General features: G+C 39.4%; 1 protein-coding gene across 1 annotated transcript in view; it reads right to left on the bottom strand.

Annotated features, from left to right (window-relative positions):
- Positions 1-26,684, bottom strand: part of cntn4 (contactin 4) — a 174,086-nt gene that overhangs the window by 57,949 nt on the left and 89,453 nt on the right. Inside the window, 4 exon segments of the mRNA XM_079683091.1 lie at positions 31-170; positions 8,577-8,761; positions 10,882-10,984; positions 17,641-17,844. Of these exon segments, the coding sequence (XP_079539217.1) occupies positions 31-170; positions 8,577-8,761; positions 10,882-10,984; positions 17,641-17,844 (632 nt within the window).

Raw genomic sequence — 26,684 nt, 5'->3', positions numbered from 1 at the left:
GGAACTCTGATCTAAAGACAGATCTCTTACCTCCACAGGCTCCAGGTTCTCTCCATTTTTCATCCACCTGTACGAAGGCTTTGGCTTCCCGGTGGCTTTGCACTCCCACACCATGGATTCGTCGATGAGCTTCTGGACATCCTGGGGTTTCTCGATGAGCTGAGGGGGAGCTGGAAATGGGAGGAATTGAGATTGTTTATGTACATATCTGAGTCACTTTGGATTATTAACATTAACATGTGCTCAGAGCGGTGGACGTAGGGAGAGCTGTTTGTATTTCTTTTTACCCTGGGCTTGTCTGTCATGTTGTGATTATTTTTAACTTTTTGGGGCGGTGTGCAGCCTTACAGTAGGACTTAGGGCACTACTCATAGAGGCCTTATGTCTTAGAAATACATGAATGCTTTTAACTTCTACTTATTCTCAACATGCACCTTACATGTTCAGGTTCATAAACGTATGTTGTGTCTCTACTGTGACGTGTTTACATGCTTTAATGTTGAAAAAGGTCTTTATTTGTATCATACTCAGACCCTCTTTTCACCCTCTGTCTGAAACCAGAGCCCAGTCTGCTCTGATTGGTTAGCTGACCAGCTCTGTTGTGATTGGTCAACCACTTAGGGAGGTCCCCATTATGCTTTTTGGGGTTTATACTTTCCTGTAGTCGGCCAGCTGACCAATCAGAGCAGACTGGGCTCTGGTTTCAGACAGAGGGTGAAAAGAGGTGCTGCAGGCAGTACGAGAAAAATAAGGAGTTTTTTGAACATTAAAGCATGTGGACATGTCACAGTAGAGACACTACATACAAATATGAACCTGCAAACGACCATAGTATGTCCTCTTTAAGGTGTGATATCACCAAAGATCTCTTTTTAATGTTTACAACGCTAAAAAAAGCTAACTATATCCATATGGGTGGCTACTGCTGCCATTAAAATCTCCTCCATTCAATACAGAGTAAATGATGGTATAATTATACAGGAGGACGATTGATTATTTGTCATGAGCTCAAGGCTAGTTAATGATTACCCAAACAAAAAAAGTGGTACATAAACCAGATAAGTAAAGCTCCGTGTCGGTACATTCAGGATGATGTGTCGGTCACACTACCATCACCTTATATCACACAAGGCCAGTGGCAGGACAAGAGTAATGGCTGACCGTATTTTTCCATTCCGCCCATCTCACCTAATGCCACTCTCAAGGACTGACCTTTGTGGAGGCTTCTCAGCAACAGTACAAATCCCGCTCTAATTGGCTTTTGCTATAGAGTATATTGCCTTTGAGTATAGCAGGACAACACGGCAGGAAATTCAATAACTCCAAATGCATCACGGCACTATCTCTGTGCGTAAACCACAAGACAGTATTAGTGTGTGGTTGTGTGGTAAGAGAAGCCAGATAAAACTAAAAAAGAGTAGGATGCAGAGACCAGCGTGGGGTATTTTTGATCGGTTGTGTGTATTTATGTCCTGCACAGATTCAACATCAAAGTCTTTCCGGTAACAGAGATGTATTTGGGGATCATGTGCAGCCCTCTAAGATCCGTTCGGCAGCATGGGAATCGGCACACGGTTGGCCGGGGTCATTAGCATTTAGTGCTAACAGTAGAAAGGGTTACAGTTCCCTTTGACAGATAGCTGGAGCTTTGTTATTTTTCGTGCTAGCTGATTTCTTAGAAGTGATATTCTCACAACAATCACATGTCAAGAGAAATTCATTATTTGATTTCGGAGCTTCACAACAGCGTTTGTACAGTAGTCAAGGTCCACGGAGGTACGTAGGGTTGGATGTATTGGTCACCAAGAAGCCCTCTTTTTATGTTCTATTTAAGTGTGTAACGTCAATAACATAGAACATGGAATTCTGGACTTACTTTATGCCAAACCGTTATCATTCACTGAATCTAACCGTTTGATTGCCAAAACGTGATAGATTTGTTGCTTTAACAACCTTATATTTTTGTTATATTTTGTTTTGTTCATTAAAATTCTCCATAATACGACGTGTTTAAAACTGCCTTCATAATCTGGTATAAAATATATCCGTAAAACGTAATTGAGGATGGAGTTGAGTTGGATAAGAATCACATTTTTTAGGACGGAGGGTTGAGAACATGGGATGTAACATAAATGGCAGCTTTTTCTGTATTATGTTCTGGTCATCTAAAGCCATAAGGGCTCCTGGGAAATATAACTAAATGATTTATATAATATCTTTGGTTTTTCACTGCTCCCAGGGCGCCGTACATAATGGCAGCCCACTGCTCCTAACACTAGGATGGGTCAAATGTAGAGAAACCGTTTTGTTACATACACTGAACAAAAATATAAATGCAACACTTGTTTTTGCTCCCATTTTTCATGAGATGAACTCAAAGATCTAAAACATTTTCTACATACACAAAATAACCATTTCTCTCAAATATTGTTCACAAATCTGAAAAAATCTGTAATGGTGAGCACTTCTCCTTTGCCGAGATAATCCATCCCACCTCACAGGTGTGGCATATCAAGATGCTGATTAGACAGCATGATTATTGCACAGGTGTGCCTTAGGCTGGCCACAATAAAAGGCCACTCTGAAACGTGCAGTTATGCTTTCTTGGGGGGGTCTGGGGGGGTCCGAAAACCAGTCAGGTTTAACCCTAACCCTAACATGTCACTCACTGGGTTAGGGTTAGGGTTAGGGTTAAACCCTAAAACATTTTTTAATGTGTCAGTGGGTGACATGTTAGGGTTAGGGTTAGGGTTTAACCTTAGGGTTTTCGGACCCCCCCCAGACCCCCCCAATAAAGCAAAACTGCACATTTCAGAGTGGCCTTTTATTGTGGCCAGCCTAAGGCACACCTGTGCAATAATCATGCTGTCCAATCAGCATCTTGATATGCCACACCTGTGAGGTGGGGTGGATTATCTCGGCAAAGGAGAAGTGCTCACTATCACAGACTTTTTCAGATTTGTGAACAATATTTGAGAGAAATGGTTATTTTGTGTATATAGAAAATGTTTTAGATCTTTGAGTTCATCTCATGAAAAATGGGAGCAAAAACAAAAGTGTTGCATTTATATTTTTGTTCAGTGTAGTACCTATACTACGTAACGACAATAAGTTGAATCTTCTTCTTCTTGTAAATAAAAACCCAATTATTATTATAGATGAAAATAAATACAAGGCGTGATCAATAAGATTCTTAGCAATAGACCAATAACAAAGAATTGGTTGATATGTGAACACTTCAGCAACTAAAATAAATCGCTTGTAAAAGGAATATTTGGAATAAAATATGAGAAACAATTATAGAAACATTTCGAGTTTGACAAAGGTTGAGTTATAAACAAAGGCTACAATACTAATCATGCCTTGGTTAAATGTGACACTTAATGTATGTTTGACAATTATGATCTATTCCATTTCCTTTGTTGGAAAACATACATATATTTTGAATTTATAAATGGTTTTCTTCACTTTTCACTCTGCTTTGTGAGTGTTTCTTTTAAATCTTGTATTATTTTATAATGTGTCTGTATCCTATGCACATATATAACTTCATGAAATGCAAAGGAATAATTACATTTATTCCCATTGATATCCATTTAAAACCATTTTCAGCTTTCCTACTAGCCCTACAAGTCTTTGATGTATCTGAGCCTTGAGGAAGGGATGGTTCAAAGTCTCTCTATAAGACTCCTCCATCACAAGTCATTTAGCATCACATCCATTCATCCCAGAGCAATCCTCCATCAGAGTCTATCATGGCCGCCCCACCCAATGCACCCTCGCTCCATTGTTATCGTTTGTGGGTGTTTTCTCCCCGCTGACAGGGTCACTCACTCCATCCCTCACCAGCCGCGCACGTATCCACTCTCAGTCAACACCTACCAAATGAAAGCCGGCAGCCCATCTCTGCCTGCCTACACACACATACACACACACACACACACACACACACACACACACACACACACACACACACACACACACACACACACACACACACACACACACACACACACACACACACACACACACACACACACACACACACACACACACACACACACACACACACACACACACACACACACACACACACACACACACACACACACACACACACCAAGTGGGTAAAGCCCAAAGGAAAGATGGGAATGTTGCCCTATCAGTGGAATCACTGTGAGATAATGCAGCGGAGCGTCTGCAGGGATGTGAATACAAACAGGGCAAACTGACCTGTCACCGCTTCACATTTACTTTCCTGCAGACGCCTATTCTTCACTATTTCTTCTTTGAGAGACACATTTTCTTTAAATAAAACTCCATGATTATGAAGAGAGACTGTGTGTAACAATTCCCCAAACCAAAGAGAAATTATTCTGCAGATCTAAGACAGGACAAGTCATCATATATACTGTATCGCCACTTCATTTCTAACTGAAAAATGGTGCCACTTTAAAAATAAAGGGTTCCTAATTAGGTTATTAATTAGGTTGTAAACACTTTATTAATCATTAAGAACCATTTATAAACCAGTTCTAACATAGTTGTCATGCATCAACACAGGCTCACTATTTGGCAAGATGACGAAGCCTTATATTGGCTACTTAGCGAGAATCAACTCAGTGAGCAACAGATACCAAGGATGCTGGCTGATGAAGAAGAAGAAGTAAGCTTAGTAGCCAATATAAAGCCCCGGACACACCAAGCCGATTTTGGCCGTCGATGGATGTCAGGCCCACTCAGATTGGTGTGTCCCGCACCGTCGTGTCTTTTCGGCCGTGCCGACACCTTTTTGGCTGAAAACCCACCGATTCTACATGTCGAATCGAAAGGCAATCGGCCAAAGGCTGTCGGTCAAATAAATCACTCTGATTGGCTGTTCAGTCAATTAATCAATCAATGTTTATTTATATAGCCCAATATCACAAATGTTACATTTGTCTCAGTGGACTTCACAGTTTGTACAGAATATCAGTATGACAATACGACACCCTCTGTCCTTAGACCCTCACATCGTACAAGGAAAAACTTCCAGAGAAAACCCCCAGTTTAAAGGGGAACATGGAGAAACCTCAGGGAGAGCAACAGAGGAGGGATCCCTCTCCCAGGACGGACAGACGTGCAATAGATGCCATGTGTAAATTGAAAAGATAATACATTTGCAACATAAGTAGTCCAAATGTTTGGAAATGCATGTGTGTATAATAGGAAGATGAATCCATGAGGATATCCATCCAGGACTTCAGCTTAGCGAATCAGTGCATGAGAAGCGAAACGGAAGTGAGGGACCCAAACAAACGATTAAGAAGACAAATCTGAGATTTCATTTAACTCCAGCTCTCGACACAGTTTCGGGAAAGCCACGCAGTCTGTTCTTCTTCTCTCGGTTATCACGCAGTCTGTCTTCTGGTTGTTGCCTCTTTTGAATGACGAATACACACTACCGCCACCTGCTGGTAAGGAGAGTTATTGCCACTCACGCATGCGCAGTCCGTACGTGCTACTTGGCTGTCGGCTGAAGTCTTTGCGGTGTGTTCCAGTGCGACTGTTGGCCAAAATGCAGGGACACGAGGCGACACAATAGTCGGGTCCGTCTGTGTCAGTTCTTTGGTGTCAGCTTGGTGTGTACGGGGCTTTATTAGCAGTACAGATAAATGTGGGCTCACTATTTGGCGAGCAACCGGTCACAGTCGCCCTGTTCATCTCATGTCTTATAAAAGCTTATTAATGATTTATAAAGTGTTCACAACCTAATTAATAAATGAATTCCAAACTATTCGTAAACCCTCTATAAGGGTAGCCTTATTGTAAAGTGGTACCGGAAAATCCAACCATCATTTAAAAAAAATGCTTTTAAAAAACTTAAATATGTTTAAACTAGGTTATTTTATTAACCCTTAGATGCACGAGTGACTGGACCCTACAACCTTCCATAAGTAGGTCAAAGGGGACCCTTATTATAATAATATGTGTTCTTATGCCATTTTTGTCTTTTTGGTTAATAAAAATCACTTTGATATGATAATTAGTATTATATTTTGGTTCACACTAGAAATACTTTATATATTAAATTTTTCACTATTTATAATTTTAGAAATGTTTGACCCACTTATGGAAGCTTGGGGTAGTAATACAAAAACTACAATTTCTTAAAATTAACATTTAAAATGTGAATGGCATGATATCCAAAACATGTTTTTTGAGGAATAGCTGGAATATGAAATGATAAAAAAATGTAATTAAGAAGATACTTCAAGAAAACCACCTCACCGGGTCAACAAAGACCCACTGATGCATCTAAGGGTTAACTTAATGAGTTCAAGATGCTGCCATATTTGAGTAAACGGTGCAACTTATTGACCTTATTACAATACACAGGAAACAAGGTTAATATTTTAAAAAAAATAAGTTACCAACTAAAATTATAATTTCATTTCCTTTTATATACTTATCTACAAGAGGTCTTGATAGTTGAGTAAGCGTCTAAATTGAGCAAATTATATATATATTTATATTTTGATCGTATTTAAAAAAAACTCTTTAATATTTTTCACAGGAAACATAAAACAAGGTAAACAAAAATAAATACATACATTAAAAAGCTAAGAGATAAATATATAAATACAAAACAAAAATAGCTAATTTTAGATATAAAAATGTGTTTCCTGTGTATTTTAAAACGGTTAATAAGTGGCACTGTTATAAATAAAAAATGTATCAATAAATATTTAAAATATGAAGATTAAGATGTGAGATGTATCATTTAGTTTATAAAATAAAATACTTAGAGGATATTGTTGTTTTGATGGTTGGATTTGTTTATATCTTAAGTGGCAGTGAACATCCATTTGATTTATAACCTTACATTTAAATAGCTTCTCATTTCCAGGACAATCTCAAGAAGCCTGCTGCTCTGGTACACATCATGAGAGTGAGGATGCTTCAAAGTGCCTCCGTGGAGCAACACCTTCATCTCTTCCTGTCTCACAAAGCCTCACTATATTTGCTCCGATGCACAACAGATACCCCTTATCGATCCCCCGTTGGCTTACACCGCTGACGAATGTCACAAAGGCTTAATTCAAAGGGGGTTCAAAATAATATTACTGATTTGTATCACCTGGCTGCAGCCGGCGGGAGGAGGAGGGAGAGACTCAAAACACATGAGCGAGGGGCCGCGGCACAAAGGGACAAATGAAGCCTTTGTGCTTCACAGCGTGCTCTGCTTTCAGGCTGCTGCAAATCATCACAAATTGTTTAATGCGCCAAATGAGTTATTTATTTTGACGGCTTTACACAGCAGGACTTGAAAGAGAGAAGGAAGAAATCAGAGAGCGGTTCAGGTGGGGGTTCAGGTGGTAGGAAAATCCATAGATGGTAGAGCGAGTTAACAGATGAGTCCTGGTTAAAATATTATGAATATATAAATGTAGTGGCTCTGCTTTATCCGTGTATTCATGACCATGACACTGGTGATTGTGGGAAGATGCCAGGCTAAGCTAACAGCTAAAGATATATATACAGTATATTAGATTTCTTGTTTTTTATATTTTTATTTTATGTATGCACCATGACCTCAAGTCAAATTCCTAGCATGTGTGAACCTACCTGGCAATACACCTGTTTCTGATTCTGAAAGAACAGTAGCTACATGGAGGATTGCAAACATTGAATACTTATAAAGATGAAATGGGACTCAATACAAGTTTCCTTCTTTAGTGTTATTCACAAAATGAATCTTATGCTTAACTACTTCTTATCTCGAAAAACAATATCAAGTCTTGGTACCAGTTTTATAAGACGTACCATTTGTTTGGGTTAGGTTTAGTTTGCCAAACATTTTCGACCTGTGACCCCTTTCAGGGAATAACATTGTTCCATTATTATTATTATATTTTCTTATTAATTCAAAAAGATAAGGAAATAATAATAATAATAATATTCTTTTCAACTTGTTTTCTTTTTCCTATGTATTCCATTATTTCGTTTTTAATGGGAATACATTTCCCTGGTCTAAATATATTAGGAAATATTTGAAACCTATATATTTGGCACAATTTAATTTTTTCCGATGGGACATTTTCAGTTTTTTGAGTTTATTGGCAGTAGATATTACCACTTCTACAATGTAAACCCCGCAGGTGTAAACACGGGTCTATCAGCAACAAAGACGAAACGTCCCAACCCACTTCCTGGTTATCCAGATGCTTCTGCACAGATTATATCCCTGACATATGTGCCACTGGCTGGCGCATAGTGCCTTTAACGGCTTTGATCTCCAGTCAAATTGGATGTCAATCATGATGCCATCTGGTGGAACCCAATACAAGCTCACCAACAAGGTCGTATCCAAGGGCTGAGCCTCATCCGCACCTTTAATCTGGATCAAAATATTAAAGGCATCATGGCTGACAGCCTTTAATCATTTTGATGTGCCGTTAAAACGAGCCTCTCTCTTTGTGAACGCTTTGTTTTATACGGCGGGTAGTGTGGGCTGCTGCTGGCTTTTAGTGTGAGCCGCTCTGACAGATGTGGCGCACGCTGGTCAAATATTCATGGATGTCAGGATCACCTACCATAGAAAGAGAGCTTCCCTTTCACTGTGTTCATCCCCCTGGAGTTCTCCGCCACGCACTCGTACGTGCCCGCGTCCTCCTGCTGGAAATACGGGATCTCCAGGACGCCGCTGGCTTTCCTCATGTCCACTTTCCTAGGGAAGGGGACACTGTCCACTCTTTTCCAGGTGATAGACGGTACCGGGCTGTGTGAAGACACATGGAGACGTTAAACTCACTCAGATTTTGTGAATGAGTCCTTCTTAAAGGTGGACACATTTTTAAACGAGTGCAGATCCTCAAGGTCAAGAGACCTGAATAATCCGGTTTGAAAAGATGGATAGATATTGGTTTTTATAAATCATCCTAACAAAAGACATCCCCAATCTGAATGCATCACATACATGTTTTATTTATATTTTTATGCCATATAAAAGTGATGACACAATTGTAAAAAGTGCTGATTATGAGAAACCAACTAAATAAATATGTATCACATACCCTCAAATGATCAACTTCAAAAATGCACAATTAATGCAAAAGAAAGGTGTCTAATAACATCTGGTGAAAATAGTTCATATTTATTAGTTAAATTATGACACTCAAAAATTCCAGAACATGTAAAACAAAAAAACAAAATTAAGTTATTACTGTATATGTTTTTTGTATGAAGTGCACGTTATTTTACCACAGAAAATATACAAAAACAATTCAAAATGCAGTACATAAACCCCAAATATTTGTAATCAGAATGTGTACAATTGACCTTTCGCAAACCCACCCCTAAATGCCCGTTGTCCAATCATATTCGATCACGTGCGCGGCTCCCTGTGGAAGTCCGACAAGCTTAGCGTTCAAATTTATTGCGAAAATGGTGAAGTGTTGTGCTTATGGTCTTTGCAAATCGCATAGCAGATATCCCATAAGCTTAGAGGGGGGGGTGATAAAAACCGAGAGGAGAGATGCCGCCAGTGGATAAAGAAATGCGGCAGGCCCCAGGCCCAGCTGAATATGGCGAATATCAACAAACACAAATACGTTTGCTCCAAGGTAAATACGTGCTAACGTAGCTAGCTAGCTAGCAAAGATTACATTCACAAATTAACTAACTAATTTAATTAATTAATTTCACTAACTAACGTTAGCTAAAGTCACAAGACTACAGCTGTAAGCTGTGTGCTTATAGGTCGTTTGGACCATGTATATCACTTGATGCATAATAATGTCTGAACAGCTGAGCTCCGTTATTAGTCTACCTGTGGTCAAAGTACAAACAAGAAAGCCAACAGGCAATCATTCATTTATATTTTGCTTTAATCTTTGTAGCATTTTGTTAATGGAAAGCCTACTGCCGACTTCCCTAATCCTGCTGCACAAGTGGGCACCCCGACCCCCACAAAGGAACAACAAGGTGGATGCAGAAAGCCACCAAGGAAACGGTAGTTAACTTTAGACAAACTACAACATTTAGTGCCTCTTGTGATTGTATTGTTTTATTCCAAAATAATAATAATAATTCCGTCGAATTTGACATACAGCTCATGTGGTTTTTCACTCTTGCACTGCGACCTGTATGCAAGTGCCTCTATTGATGTTGTGCCTCCCTCTTTTCTAATGTTTATACTGTGGATATAACCCTCCATAGCGTATTGTAGCCCCTTTTGTCGGGACCTGGAGGATATTGCTGCGTTATTGCTCCAAAATGAGTCTGTTAAGGCGACTCCGACGTTACGGAGACCCTCCATTATGGCTTTGTTTAACGCATCTGGCTCTCAGCTTGTCGGACTAGCAACAGTAACCAAGGGGGGGCGTGGCTTTGCGAAAGGTCAATTGTTTGATTGCCAACATTCCTGAACTGCGAGAAAGAAAACTAAGAAACTAAGACACTAATAAGAACTCAAAGCACTCTTTGAATTTCTCATATGTCCCTTAATTTGCAAGATTTTGGGGTTTATGGATTTACTTTAGTCTTTATCAGAATACCTTTATTAGTCCCACAGAGGGGAAATTTGCATTTAAGGATCAAAGTAATACTATTAAACCATACCATAAATGTACTTTATACTCGGCAGCTTCAACATATTGTTTATACCTTAAGTGTAGGAGCTTACTGCAGTTGTTCATAATTCTACGCTTCAGAACATCGTCTTCCAAAACCTGAAGATTTCTCTGAATATTTGTACACACCAACATGTGCTTTCTAATAGATGCCTTACTTGACACACACGAGGGTTGCACCAACGCAGTGAAACACATGAAATAAATATCCCATGGTAATATTTTTGCTTTGAGTGAGCATGCTGAGTCTGAATAAGAGTGGGCTTACTTTCCCAGAGCGAAGCACTCCAGCTTCACAGTGGATCCTTTGGCAACATGAACAAGCTCTGGAAACTGAACCTCAATCTTTGGCTCGTATTCACCCATCACACCTGGAAGACAAAAAATGCAAATGAGTGTCAGTGTTGATGCAAAAAGTTGTATTTGTAACTTGAGCTAAACAAAAAAAATGAAACATCTAAATAAAAACAGTAGCTGTGGCTTCTGCTACTGAAAACTTTTTCAAGTAAAGCCGTCTTTTCACAAGAAATGCTTTTTCAACTTCCAACACAATCTGAGCAGCAGCAACAATCTCAGCGCTGTCACAGAATGCTCTCCCGTTGAAAGTAATGAGAAGAAGAAAGCGAAACACAGCTCTTCAGTGGACATGCAACACGCTGATGTTGAATGGAAAAAACTACTTTGAGAATTCATAGACACTTTTGAGCCCTTACATCTAGATGAGTTTCATCTTGTTGTAGTGCTAACAGCTATGAACACACAAACAGGCCCATAAACCCCCCTGGGGACCGCCTCTGTGTCTACAAAGCATCTCATTCTCTGTCGGGGGACGCAGCTCTGGTGGATTATAATATTGCTGTTGTGCAAAATAAAAAACCTCTGGATAAAGGAGAAGACTGGAATGTGTCGCTGTGGTATTCATGAATCACCACAGCAGTGTTGATACTCATTAAAAAAGCAAACACATATTTTTTAGTGCTGGAAACCTGATTGTAGCAGTGTAGCTGACGCTCAAAAGGTCCCTTATTAATGTGTTGTTCTTTTTTGAAGAGTGTTTAATGTATGCTTGAACTTTGTTTTATCTTGTAAAAATGATAAGAGTTGTCTTTCCGGAAGTCATGTGACCTCCCGTCATACTTGTCAACCCTCCCGATTTTCACGGGAGACTCCCGATTTCATTGTCCTCTCCCGGTTTCCTCCCGGGGTCATATTTCTCCCGCATTTCTCCCGATTTCGGACACAATCAGATTTAATCAGGACTGTTTCCACTCGGACTTTAATACAGCTACACCATTGTTTGGTTTCCATGGTAACACGTCTCTTTAGTAGTGCGCGTAACTGAACGTCTGAGAGGGTGAGGCAGATAGTCACAGAAAACAGAACAAGAATCGATAACTACTCTACTCTCTGCTCACTCCTTTCCTGCCCACACATATGCTCCATCAAGGATGGTGCTACAGGCCGCAAGGCATTGCACTTAGAACTACAATAAGCATGTTAATGTTAATCTAACAGCTCCGGCGATCCACTAGCACCCCCCCCCCCCCATTTTGCATTTTGAAGTGCTCCCGATTTCTGAGGTCTCTAGGTTGGCAAGTATGCTCTACCCGGATGTAATTCTACTGCTGGTCTACTAGGCAAACACGTTTTCACCGTGTTTCATGATTGTGCGAAGAAGAGAATAAACGTGATTGTGGACATCAGTTCGATGCGTAAAGTTCTTTCAAGACCAGAGTAGTTACACTTAATGCTTAAAAGTTTCACCCCAATTTTCCACCATTAATTTCATCACAGGTTATTATTTTAGATTGCATGGCAGTGAATAGGCAAAGAAAGGGAGGGAAATAGCACAAGCCACATGTGTTGCACTGACTTGACATCAGTAAAAGCTATTACTACCTCAGTGTCACGGCAATCTGATCTGTAAAAAAAGGCAATGGCATTCGCTTTATGTGTGCTGAAATCGGAGGAAAGGCATTTTGCTGAAGCATGTGCTAGCCGGTTTCTGACTGGGTTATAGCGGACAAGGTCAGCACTGTAAGAACAGATAGTGCTCGCAATATGATAGCAGCAGAGAGAATACTAGCATTTGAGCTTATGCTCTGTGTAGCGCACGTTATACAGAGGGGGATCGTACCACCTAACGATCATAGTGTATGTGTTGCAAACATTCAGAGGTGGGAAGTAGTGGAGTACAAATACTTTGTTACTGTGATTAAGTATATTTTTCTGGTATCAGTACTTTACTCCACTACTTATTTTTCGGATGACTTTTTACTTTTACTTCTCACATTTCTAACACAAATAGCCTACCTGTACTTTCTACTTCTTACATGTTGAACTCAAATACCTGTACTTTCTACTTCTCACATGTTGAACTCAAATACCTGTACTTTCTACTTCTTACATGTTGAACTCAAATACCTGTACTTTCTACTTCTTACATGTTGAACACAAATACCTGTACTTTCTACTTCTTACATGTTGAACACAAATACCTGTACTTTCTACTTCTTACATGTTGAACACAAATACCTGTACTTTCTACTTCTTACATTTTGAACCCAAATACCTGTACTTTCTACTTCTTACATGTTGAACTCAAATACCTGAACTTTCTACTTCTTACATTTTGAACACAAATACCTGTACTTTCTACTTCTTACATTTTGAACCCAAATACCTGAACTTTCTACTTCTTACATGTTGAACACAAACACCTGTACTTTCTACTTCTTACATGTTGAACTCAAATACCTGTACTTTCTACTTCTTACATGTTGAACACAAATACCTGTACTTTCTACTTCTTACATGTTGAACACAAATACCTGTACTTTCTACTTCTTACATTTTGAACACAAATACCTGTACTTTCTACTTCTTACATGTTGAACACAAACACCTGTACTTTCTACTTCTTACATGTTGAACACAAATACATGTACTTTCTACTTCTTACATGTTGAACTCAAATACCTGTACTTTCTACTTCTTACATGTTGAACCCAAATACCTGTACTTTCTACTTCTTACATTTTGAACACAAATACCTGTACTTTCTACTTCTTACATTTTGAACCCAAATACCTGTACTTTCTACTTCTTACATGTTGAACTCAAACACCTGAACTTTCTACTTCTTACATTTTGAACACAAATACCTGTACTTTCTACTTCTTACATTTTGAACCCAAATACCTGTACTTTCTACTTCTTACATGTTGAACACAAATACATGTACTTTCTACTTCTTACATTTTGAACCCAAATACCTGTACTTTCTACTTCTTACATGTTGAACACAAATACATGTACTTTCTACTTCTTACATTTTGAACACAAATACCTGTACTTTCTACTTCTTACATTTTGAACCCAAATACCTGTACTTTCTACTTCTTACATTTTGAACACAAATACCTGTACTTTCTACTTCTTACATTTTGAACCCAAATACCTGTACTTTCTACTTCTTACATGTTGAACACAAATACATGTACTTTCTACTTCTTACATGTTGAACTCAAATACCTGTACTTTCTACTTCTTACATGTTGAACACAAATACCTGTACTTTCTACTTCTTACATGTTGAACCCAAATACCTGTACTTTCTACTTCTTACATGTTGAACTCAAACACCTGTACTTTCTACTTCTCACATTTTCCAAACAGGCTGGTTCCTTTAGTCTGAATGTGTGTTTGGTGGCGTGATCATTATTATTTAGAGTCATTGCGTGCCTATTGATTTGAACACGATCCGTGTATCCATCATTTCCTGGTCTTCTCTAAAGAAGAGGGACCAATGGAAACGTTGTCATGTTGCCGTTGTTCAGCATGGAAACATTCATTAGCTAACAATGACATTATTGTTCTATTAATATAAAGGGAGGTCAGGTACTCTTTAAAACAGCTGCTAGTTATGGGTACTTTTTACTGAAGCACATTTCAAAGCCTCTTTACTTTGACATGAGTAAAGAAGTTTAGTCAGTACTTCTACTTATTTTTAAACAAGAGTATCTGTACTTCTACTTGAGTAAAGGATGTGTGTACTTTTGCCATCTCTGTAAACTTTAAACATATGGGAATCCCAGTATGAATACTACCATACGAGTATATGCCATGTGTAGCACATATTATACAGAGTGTCCGAAAAGTGTCCGATTTCATGCAAATAATTAACTTGTTATTATGAAGTAAAAAACCCTCAGATCTTTCTCACCAGTTCATCCTGGATTTCTTTATCGAGATCCATCCATGTTTTGATCTCCCCCAAACGTCATACTAGCATTTTAAACATGTGTGCAATCATGATTTTATCGATATATATATATTGTGGTCAGCGCAACACATATTTTTGAATTGACCGGTTGACACCATTACTATGATTGTCTCTCCCTTCAATGACACTGAGGTAAATTATACCAATGGATTAGTTATGGTTGGCATTTAGGGCTGCACGATTTATCGAAATGTGGTCAAAATTGCAAAATCAACTAGAGCAATATTCTGGTTTAAGTTTTCCAGACAAACTATATTCTGCAGACTAAATAAAACATCTTTGTTCTGTAGAGATCCTCCAAATCACAGCATGATCACTTAAATATATTTTTCAATGATAATGTGAATACCGTTCCCTCAAATATTGCGAATTGTATCTCAATAGTGCAGCCCTATTGTCATTTCATCCCTCCTAGCTGAGTGCATACAACATGCTATTTGGAACCACTCTCATCCGCCGGTGTAACAATAGTTTTCGCACCATTGCTGTAATTCAGGGCTGTGTTGCACAAATAGCTCTAGAGATGGAGGAAACAGGCCAATTTCACCTCGTTGATTTGGCGAGGCATGTGTTATCAGGACGGTTCCCTGAGCGACTGTGAAAGCTAATTCAGATCCTTATCACAACTGTCTCATACTGGAATGTAACCACAGCACTATCGGCCATTTTAAGCAGACAGGTGGAAGTGGACGGGTAATTGTCTCATACTATAACCTTTTGTAGGGGACACCTGTTTAATGCCCCCCCCCCCCCCCCCCCCCGACCGTACCTCAACACCCATGACCGCGGTGAAGCTCGTGTTCTGCTTCCGTCGGAGAAGCAAAAGTATAATGAAAAAGGAAAGAAGGAGGCAGATAAGGAAGGGGATTGCTCGAGAAAACGATCTCTGAAATTGCAAAAGCTATTCGCAATGCCTTATGTGGAGCAATGGAATTGTTCTCCACATTCCTTCTTAATTTAAAAGATTTTTAAATGCTAAAATAATGTTTGCAAGCAAGATTCTTTCTTAAATATTATGAACAAAGCATCATTCCAGTGCTTGTGCTCATGAATGTGGGAATCTGATTGCCTACGAACGTATTTAAAATGTTTAAATATTACGACCCAGTAATCTTTTCATATTCGATCCTATGTCACATGCATTGAATATGATTTGTCACTATCAAATAGGAGATGCAGGGTCCCATGACTGAATAAGGTTAGACTAAAGCACTCTTTCGTGCACAAGTAAGTCTTAAAAATGAAATACAAAGTTTATTCCCAGATTAAAAATATGTAAGAATGTTAAATGGTAAATGTCTGTTTCATTGTTTCTTAAATGTTTTTCAATAATGATGTTGCCAATGGGCATAATGTGATGCAAGGAAATTCTGCCAAAGAAGAAAATTAATGAGTAACCTTGTAAGTTCCAAATTGAAAATAATCATAATATGTCCTCTTTAAGCAAGAGTTGTAATCAAATGAATATTAGGGTTACCTAGACACAATGTTTGCCTTATGTCATATATTGGCTATGTTTTGATGATTTGAGAATCAGCCAAACCAGCTTCTGGAATAAATTGAAGACGAAAACCATACAAGACATTTCTAATGAATATAACATTTAGCTGCGTATTTATTTTGCTGCATTACATTAGATATGGAGCATCTCTCTAGGACAGAAGCCTACAATTAGATTACTTGCTGACAGTGACCTTTCCTCCAGAGTGCCTTGATAAGGCCAGCCTAAAGCATCACATCCACATGTTAAAGGACATGCTGAAATTAGCAGAGAAAGAGATAATTAACCTTTGGATTTCATTTGTATTCATTAAAACCACACTTTTTTTTAAAAACTGGACCAAACTGGTCCCACTTATGCATTACACACTTTGTATCCCATCAGTGTAGATTATCTTAAGGGTTTTGAATTGATGCTGTTGAAAAAAGTGGTTTGAATATGGACTTGCTCACGATGCCTTCATTCAGTTCACCTTTTTCTTTTGGCTCAACCAAGACCATTTCGTACAACAGCTAAGGAATGCTCCAATAGATTCAAGTGCTGTAACGGAAAGTGGAAACTGTCATGTTCGAAGTTTAGCAATTTCGATGTAAAAGTGTGGTGCACTGATGTCGTACTTTTGTCGACCGACCCAGTAATATTGGATAATAATATTTACAATACTTTCATGTTTTGTTCTGCAAGATAATCTTCCCATATTAACAACACTTTAATACGTTTTCGTTGTACTTCTTTACGTAATACTATAAACAAACTACATGGTCGGACAGACATCCAGTTGTGCTGAATGTGATAAAGTGTAGTAGCCTCAGTCATAGGAGCTTCAGAAATTCAGTCATTACTGCCGTATTTCATGTCTTAGAACAAAAAGTGGGAATATCGTAAACTTCTTTTAACCAAATATCTTTTTTCAGGCACCGGACAAAACATTTTTGGAAGGCTGAAACCTGAAACTCCAGCCTTAGACATCAAAATCAGATGTAATGTGAACTTAACATCCACATCGGAAAAGGGATAATCATGTGGAAAAGCATGGATTTGATTAGAACAACTTGATACAATTAGGAGGCGACCTTTGCATTTAAATAAACATACCAATGAAAGGCTACTGTAATAAGCAGATTACGAGAAACAGTGTGATATCCGGTGCATTTCCTGGATCAAATTCCAAGGCCGACAATTGTTTTAGCCGTAGTTAAAGTTTTAGTTGGTTCGTTTGCATGTTAAAAAGCATGGCTCACCATCGCTGCGGAGCACTAGAGGAGTGGGCGGGCCCTCCACTCGGGACTTTGTGACGGTGTTAGTCACCACGCAGGTGTAGTTTCCAACATCCGAGGGCTCCACTTTGGCGATGTACAGATTACCCGTCTCCTGGGAGATGAAGCGCCGAGTGTCCTGCATCACAAATGTCGGGTACTCGTTAAAGATCCAGGAAAACACGAGATCTGTGGATAAAGAACACAAGAGAATTCTTACTTTAAATGAGACATGAATACGTTTCTTTTATAACAGGGTGGAGACCATTTATGTTGTGGTGCAGGAAGCATGTGATACGTTTTGGACCTCCGGAGAGTAGCGAAATTAGTAGAGTTATATCACGTTAAGGTGAAAATTGATGACAGGATCAGTCAGAGGTTGCGAACGAATGCAATTATCTGGAGTCTTTTGAGATGGCCATTTTTCACGCGGATGAGGTCTGAATACTCAACTAGGGATTTGGAAGACACTAGGGTGAGTTGCTATGAGTAATTATACATCCGTAGACAAGCAACAGAGATGTTCACTAATGACAACCATAAGGACACAAATAAATGTTAACCATTTACAGTAAGGTACATGACATCTTGAGTTGCTAATGAACTGAACAAATCGTTGCGCACATTGGGTATTAAAGCAAATTATACCCATTTCTGTGTTTCCTTCATTAACATCATTGTGCTGACCAACTGACAAACAACACAATTTATAAAAAAGACAATTAAAGATGTTTGACAGGATAGATGGGATACAACATAGGCAAAGGTGCAAACAATCGATCAGTTGATACATACATTACAAAGACATGTAATTGAATATTTACACATAATATTATTATCGTAGAACTAGTTAAAACAGCCATGCTATCTGCTAGCAACAGGTATACTGTAATGACTGCTGAGCTATAAATAGGTAAGTCCATCGTTCACGGATGACATGATGTCAAAGTTTGACAGGAATGGTACGGGCGAGCCGTTACGATGACACTTAGGGTCAAAATGTTCTGGAATAAGGTGAGAACCATCCTTTTCTCAAATCACATTTCACCCATCGAGGAACCAGCTGAAGGGGAGACTTATCACTAACAGGAAGTAGAGCATCATGTTGGAAAAAATACTGTCAGACTGCTAAAATCAATAAAACATTGTTGGAGTTTAAATGTCAACCGTTGTGTTTCCCATGTCATATCATTGTGTTTGAGTATTTCAAAAATATGTCAAACACACATTTTGACATCTTGAGATCCTCTTACAAAATTTATTTTCTTGAAAACCACTACATCATTGTCACACTCACTGACAGACGTATTATAATTCATCCAGAGACATCATCTCCACCATCTCACAGAGATATACTGTAAGGAATGTGATGATGCAGAAATAATTGCACTTTACGACCGAACAAACTTAATTTCACAACCTTGTTTCCTGTAATTTAAAATGTGGCATTGTTTGTAATTGCTAATGCAATTTGTGCTCCACATGTAAAGTAAGGGAAATACAGAATGTCTGTCACGTAATATTTTTCATAATTCATGCCTCCATTTATCTTTCAGTAGCTGTGTTGAATTAATTGGATTCAGTACGTCAGCAACCTCTACTTCTTGATAAATTACATTATTGAAGTTTAACCAGCCTTACCCTAACCCTAACGAAAGGGTCTGAAAAGTGAAGCTGTAGCAGAATTGCCTTACGGCCCCTACACACGGCGGCGTGCATTGCCGCTTCAACGCTTCTGCCCATTCACTTTGAATGGGTCACGATTCGCCAAACTGCATTGTGGGAGCAAAGCGTAGCTTCTCTCGCGGTGCTCGCTGCAAAAGTAGAGCAATGATCTACTTCAGCCAATCAAATCATATGCCAGTACAAGCTCTAGCCAATCAAACCGCGTGCTTGTGTGTCTGGGGCGGGAGATTCATGTGATTGGTTGTTGGTTGAGTTTCAGCCCCCCACGCCGGCAAGCGACAACACACGCCGCCGTATGTAGGGGCCGTTAAACTTGCGTCCTCTGTAATAGCCAGCATGGTGCATCCTCACTTGTTGGTAAATAAGTCAGATTGTACAGAAGTATATGAAAAGATGATCAAACCTTACATTTTACTGACAATTGTATGGTCTAATCGCTAGTGTCAAGGCTTCTTAAATAAAGCATGATGTTACATGACGTTACATTTAATTCAGCAAAAATGTTCTTTCCAAGCGACTTACTGCACAATAAGTGCCATCAACCATGAAAATACAAACTCAAAACATCAAGAACACAAACACTTATAAGTGCTTTTTTTTCTTTTGCACCAAAGTGCAGTCTTTCTGCAGTGTGGAGCTCATTTTACCATTTTGGAGCCAGGATGGAAAAGAGGTGTGTTTGTTGAACCCTCTGAGACCCACGGGGCCGTGTACGATTCCAAATATCACGTTGTGTTCAAAGCGTCATAACTTCTCAGCTGTTTCAGCCAGAGACATGCCGTGTTGTTCCTCTTAAACTACAGAAACGGCAATAAACAACTCTATTCAGTTTTTCATTGAGAGGCGTTTACTTATTTCGGTGAAACGAATGTGCGTCAAGTTTTAAAAGATGCGGATAGTCTCACCTTGATTCTGGCGCATTGCTTATCGTTTTCTGTTTGTTTTATAGATCTATTCCAAGCCCCCAGGAAGTGCGCCGGACTCTTTGGAAAATATTCGTTGTGGCCAAACGGCGGTACTACACTTTCGTATGTGAGCCCGGAAACGCTTTTTCCCATTGACTTACATTGGGAAAGAGTGGTCTATAAATCGTTGGATAATTTTTTTAACTAAATAAACTACCCAGTATGAACATTTGTATAGCCCTTATTAAAAACATTCGGTCCTTAAGTTGTAAAATGTGCCAAAAACTTTATTCTGAGAGTTATTTTCTTCGGCATTATAAACGTGCATCTGAGAGTGGGAGCTCGGGGGCGGGGCTTAAGGGGCAACTCAACTGTGCATGTTCTATGAGCGCACATACGGGTAATTCTGCTCTGACAGCCAGGCATGATGGGTAATCTGTGACGTTTCACTCTCTCAAAAGTTGGGCCATTTTGTCCTCATGCGCCAATGAGCAACTCTCATAGGAAAAAACGAGACCCCGCCTCCCACGCTGTATCCAGTTCTTATTATTAGGGATGTAACGATATACCGAATATCGCGGTATCGCGGTAAATAAAATTCCCAATACCGTCGTGAGACTGACAAAATCTACCGCGATTTAAAAAAAATAATAATTAAACTTTTTTTTTTTTTTTTTTTAAACACTTTTTAAAAAAAAAAATTTATTTAACCAGGTGGTCCCATTGAGATCATCGATCTCTTTTTCAAGAGAGACCTGTCCAACATGTATGTAAGTACCAACCATATATTTATATCTCGCCATGTCAATAAGCCTGTCGTTAGACTTTTTCGCTGTCCGTCATTTTGACAGACAGGATCGTAAAATATCCGTCATAATCCCTTATTACCCGTCGGGTCTGAACAGTTCACGATAGAGCATGCTCGTGAACTGTCAACGGGGGGGGGGGGGGGGGGGGGGGGGCGGTGTTATGCCGTGTGTGCATGCACCTCGCGGGACGCGCACAGCGTGAAGCAAAACCTCCCAGACATGTATTGATCTGTACGGCAAATTACGGTTTGGGAACTATATCATTTCCTTTTGGAGGGCATGCATAACACGGCATAACACCAGAGCCTCGCTGCGGGGAAACGTTGGCGCTGTTCCGAGTTTGTTCTAATCTGTCAAAATGACAGACTGCTTTCAGATTTTTCCGTCATTGTTAAATAAAATATTCGGTTAACGCGACCACTGGTGTCCCAGCAACATCAGTACCAAGCGAGAGAGTTGTTTCCAGAGCAGGGGATATTGTAAATGCCCAAACACCCCAGCTTATAAATACCTGGAAATGTGGACATTCTCATATTCCTAAAAACCTGTCTGATGATGCTGAGTGAGTGACTAGTGAGTTTGAGTTGAGTTACTTGAAAAACTAAAGTGAAACTTGATTTATTTTATTGCAGGGTCTGATTATTAAATGTCCTTGTTTATTTGTGAGATGCAGTGGCATAAAGAAAATGCTTACTTTGTTTGGTAGTACCAGTAGGTACAAAAACACTGGTTTTCTTGTTCCAGTCTGTTACTGTCACTTTGTTTTTGACACTTTAAAATACTGCTATCCTACAAAAAGGCTGTAAAAATCAGATTTATTATGTAATAAAGAAACATTTTCCGAGTAAAAAAATGTTTTATTGAAGAAAAAAAAATTTATGATTTTTTTTTTCTTCCCTTTATTATTCAATATCGCGATAAATACCGTACCGTGGACTTGTTATCGCGATATTATCGTACCGTGAGTTTTTGGTATCGTTACATACCTACTTATTATACATCCATGATCTATTCTCATCCACCATCTTTGTTTGGGACGTAAAGAGTGTAAGAGTCACGTTTCTGAATCGGACACTCTGAGTGGATGAAGTCACAGCCAATCGGAGTCTGATTCAGAGTCAGTTCCGTTGTTAACGAGAGCCGGTATAATTCCACGCACGAAAACAAAATAAAAGTTGGAGGTAGACTGAGGTATGGCAAGGACGTTTACTACAGCTGAGGCTTTGGAGCTGATTTTTCAAGGTGACGATGTCGATGAAAATTCAGACTAATCTGCTCAGCATGCCATGTGTGATTGTGGACAGGAACTGCATCATACATATCATGTGTAGTCTTCCAAAAATTACAATTCCTGGCAAGAAAAAGCCCATGGAAACTGCCCAAAAGAATGGGCATAACTAATGAAGTTACAATCTTCTAATCAGTTCTGATACAATGATAATTCATGTCTGCAAATGTCTTTGTTGAATGTTTCTTTCAATGTAATGGTTAGCAGTTATTTTGAATGAAATAAGTAAAAAATTCAAGCTCCGTTTTTTTGTATTTTATTTATGGGCAAATATCCCCTATTATAGTGTATATAAGTCTCTAATGAGTGACATATATCATTAGCTGAGGTTGTGCTGATTTCTTGGATGTGTAAAACTTGAATATACTGCAAAGAAATTACAATTTATTTAAGGCAAAACACAAAAATATACAAAAACGGAAATGTCCTATGTGGGTCTCAGAGGGTTAAGGTAAGTAGGGAATGCTAGATGGTAGGGATACCTTGGGTTTGACAAGTCACTCTTCTGGTTAAAAACCAACAACACATTAACTGCTTGAATGACAAACGTAAGTCCAATAGCCCTCAAACTAATAGGTGACATCACATGAACTACATTTGCTTCTTTATACAGTCCACAAAGTCAACTAAACGTTGTGACCTAATCTTCTACTTTGCAATTAGTAGAATTGACAGGCATGCATTATATTCCTGCTGAGCTTAAAACATGTCTTTCGTTTAGGGGACTAGCAATTAAACAAAACAGCATTGAAGGATGCCCTCGTCTCCCATAGCTACTGGGCCATTTATCTCAGCATGAACCTCTCCTCCTGCTGGCTGAAGGGAGCAGGCAGTGACTCTACGAGAGGCAGTGGAGGCGGCTGATCAGCATCATCTGTGGCTTGGGTTTAGGATTTGGCCGCTGAGCTGAACACAGAGCGATGGCACAGCAGAGATCCACGGGGACAAGGGACACTTCAAGGCAGGATAAGGCATGTTGTTTGTGTTTGTTTCCTCTCCAGCGCTTTTGGACTATGATTGCACCTGCTCTCTTTCTATGTTTAAAACCCATCTACAACATGGCACGGCATGTGCTGCAGAATGCCGCAGAGAGCGAAGACATAATGAGATGTCCCTCACAGCTGGCCAACCTTCTTCACACAATTATCCAGGGCATTGATTTTATGGGTTACACAATGCTCCCTGGCATAAAAACTGGACATCTCTGAGACAAAGTGTAAAATAAATAGAATCACTGCCATGGCAACAGGAAATCTGCCTTATTTGTTTGTAAGATATCCGATCTAGCACATGAGATTAAATTAACAATTTTAGGTTTTTTCAAGTTACGGTGGCTGACAGGGGCAAATAAGTTACAATGGCCCAAAACACTTACATTAAGAGTACCTCGCTGCGGTTTAAAAAAACGATGCAAATATAAATACTAATGGTGTCAAAATTATCACGTTAACGGCGGTAATACATTTTTTCAATTAATTGCGTTAAAATATTTAACGCATTTAACGCATGTGCAGAATGGCCCGCCCCATGAATCCCACCAGTGGCAGCGCTTGGGTAGGCTATACCCATACCAAGAAATGGCTTAGCCCCACCATGAAAAATGATGTTAAAGTAAGCAAAATAAAGTCCGCCTACTCGCGCGGAGTAAATTGCACAGACAGCAGTTCGTAAGATTGATTTCAGTAGCCACTTGTCTGGAAATACCGAAGACTGGAAACGGTTTTGAAAATCTTTGTCACGTAGTGATCGTCTTCTCAATAGAACATCTTTGATAATGTCTTCTGGCCAATCAGAATCAAGATAACGGCGTGGTGTTGTTGCAGGAAGTCCTGACGGAGAATACTTTTGCGGTAGTGCATCTCTATACATCGATACAACGGTTTTGAAAAAGACCCCACATAAGACCCCACGGTTTGATGATTGATAGGTGTGTGGGCTGTCTTTCATTTTGACACACAGAACAATGTTATAATAAACATACTGGATGTTAAATGGATATATCCGCCTTCTTTCATTTATCTTTCCATTCCCACAACAATATACATAAAGAAATGGCATATTTTGGACATAGTTCAAATGGTGATTAATCATAATTAATTAATTTTTAAGCTGTGATTAATCTGATTAAAAATGTTAATCGTTTGACAGCCCTCATAAATACACAATATATATATGTTTTAGAAAAAATGCAAATGTGTCATGCAAATGAAGAACATCTTCACCAACTTGACAACACACACATGCACAGCATATAGAAATCTTTCAAAACCGTAACGAAACAAGCGCAGGGATTACTAAAAGCGCTGCATAAACAAAACACTGCAAGAATCTCAGAAACAGAACAATAACGGGGACTCTAAAATGAGACGCACACAGCTTGGACCGCAGTGCTTGTTGGCGTTCGGCTCAGCTGTGTGCATCACTTTTTAGCATCCCCATTTCTATTGTGTGTTGAGCCTCTTGCTTTTGTGTTTGCAGCACTTTTAATAAACCCTGCACATGCTTTTTAAAGTTGGTGAAGATGTTTCTTCATTTGCATGTGTTTTGGCGTATTTTTGTTTTAAATTTGTGTTTTGGGCTGTTGTAGCACGTTTGCACCTGTCGGCCACCAAATCAACAAGTGTTGCAAAAGGTCTTTCCACGTCTAACAATATACAATGTTCTTTCACATAATGTTAAACACAACTCTAAAGTCTATGGCTACTTTTGGTCCAAGACATTTTTTATTTTCAAATTGAGATATTTTGTAGGGAGGTTTGTCCCTGAAGAGTTCTTTGTGGTTTCCCCTCTAGGTGAAAGATCACTTTGCATAAGTCACGATGAATAAAGCTGCTTCACTCACAAAAGGAGTCGTAGGAGCAGCTTCAAAGGACAGGCCTCACTGAATATTCAAAGACTGAACAAGTCGTGCAAGTCAAACATGGACGTTTATTACACAGTTAAGATCACGCCCGGACTGATTTGTAATACTGTAAAGATGGATGACGGCGGGCAAAGATGGTGGGCAGGAATCCCAAAGAGTCTATTATCATTTATGACCAGAGATGGAACAAAAAGCTTTGACTGGACACACATACAGTTATGAGTGTGTTCTGTCTGATCAAATGTTACTAGGGTTTTTAGGAAGTCATTTCATATATTTTTTTAAATGCAGTATCAGTATAAATATAGGAAAAATAACAAAAAGTTCAATTTTCCTTCGTCTTGTTACGTGGTGTTGCACTTCTGTTAAGCTTCACTTCTGTGAGGAATGAAAAAGGTGGTCAAACTCGATATAGGAAAGACTTTCTTAAAGGTCCCATGTCATGGCCATTTCCACTGATCATAATTCCATTGTTGAGTTCTACTAGACTAGATTTATATTGTGCAATTTTCCAAACTCACATTGGTTTGTCATACAGCATCTCTGTAAACTACGTGTATTCACTGAATTTCACTCTCTGCCTTTAACGGCTCGTTGTAGCTCCAATAGCTCCAGCCCCCACCCTCCCTGTGAGCAAAGTGTGCTCTGATTGGTCGGGACGTTGTGAATCGCGCTGAGCTCCGTGGAGGTGTGGTTTCCTTGTTTAGCGATACACAGCGAAACACAGCGAAACTCACCCTGAGCACACACAAAGTCACAGCCGAAGTAAAAACAATAAGTGTGGCTTGATATTGAGTAAGAAAAAGGTTGATAAACGCTGTGAGAATGGGTCTGCAGAGAGCATTTCGCCGCGATCCCAACTGTCTGTTATCAGTCTGCAGCCAGGGAGGAGAGATCAGCAGAGCTGCCTGCACTGAGTGTGTGTGTGAGGAAGTCCGTGGATTGGTCAATTTGGACCAATCAGCGGGGGCTTAACGTAACGGCTCCGCGGACGTAACTTAACGGATCCACGGATTGGTCCATTTGGCTCAGGGTACCGCATGAACGTATCGCGTCATAGCTCTGGGCGCGGCTACTGACCATTCCTACGTCATGATACCCAGGAAGTAAACAATGGACAATGACGTATCTCCAACGAGGCGTTTTGGGGAGGTATTTTCTGTGTTAGAGTTTTACTCGCTACAGGCTGTACTTTGAGGGTTTTGACTCTGCGGACCGTTTACATGCATAAAAACCTTCATAACACACAAGGGGACGGGTAATAACCGGAAAAGCACAACATGAGACCTTTAAATATGGGTTTCCTTCAAATGCCAAGTCCTACATTTCCCATAATGCATCTTATGGTACACTCAAATTTCCAATTGGTAAATCTGCAGAATTTGTACCAAAGAGACTCGCAGTGACCTTGAACTTTCACCAGCTATTCCTAATAATGTCATCCTTAAATCCAAATGAATGTTTCTGCCATATTAAAA

The sequence above is a fragment of the Notothenia rossii genome (assembly GCF_949606895.1).
Source record: "Notothenia rossii genome assembly, chromosome: 5".
NCBI classification, from domain to species: Eukaryota; Metazoa; Chordata; class Actinopteri; order Perciformes; family Nototheniidae; genus Notothenia; species Notothenia rossii.
The sequence above is the reverse complement of the archived record's forward strand: the minus strand, read 5'-3'. Positions and strand labels throughout refer to the sequence as shown.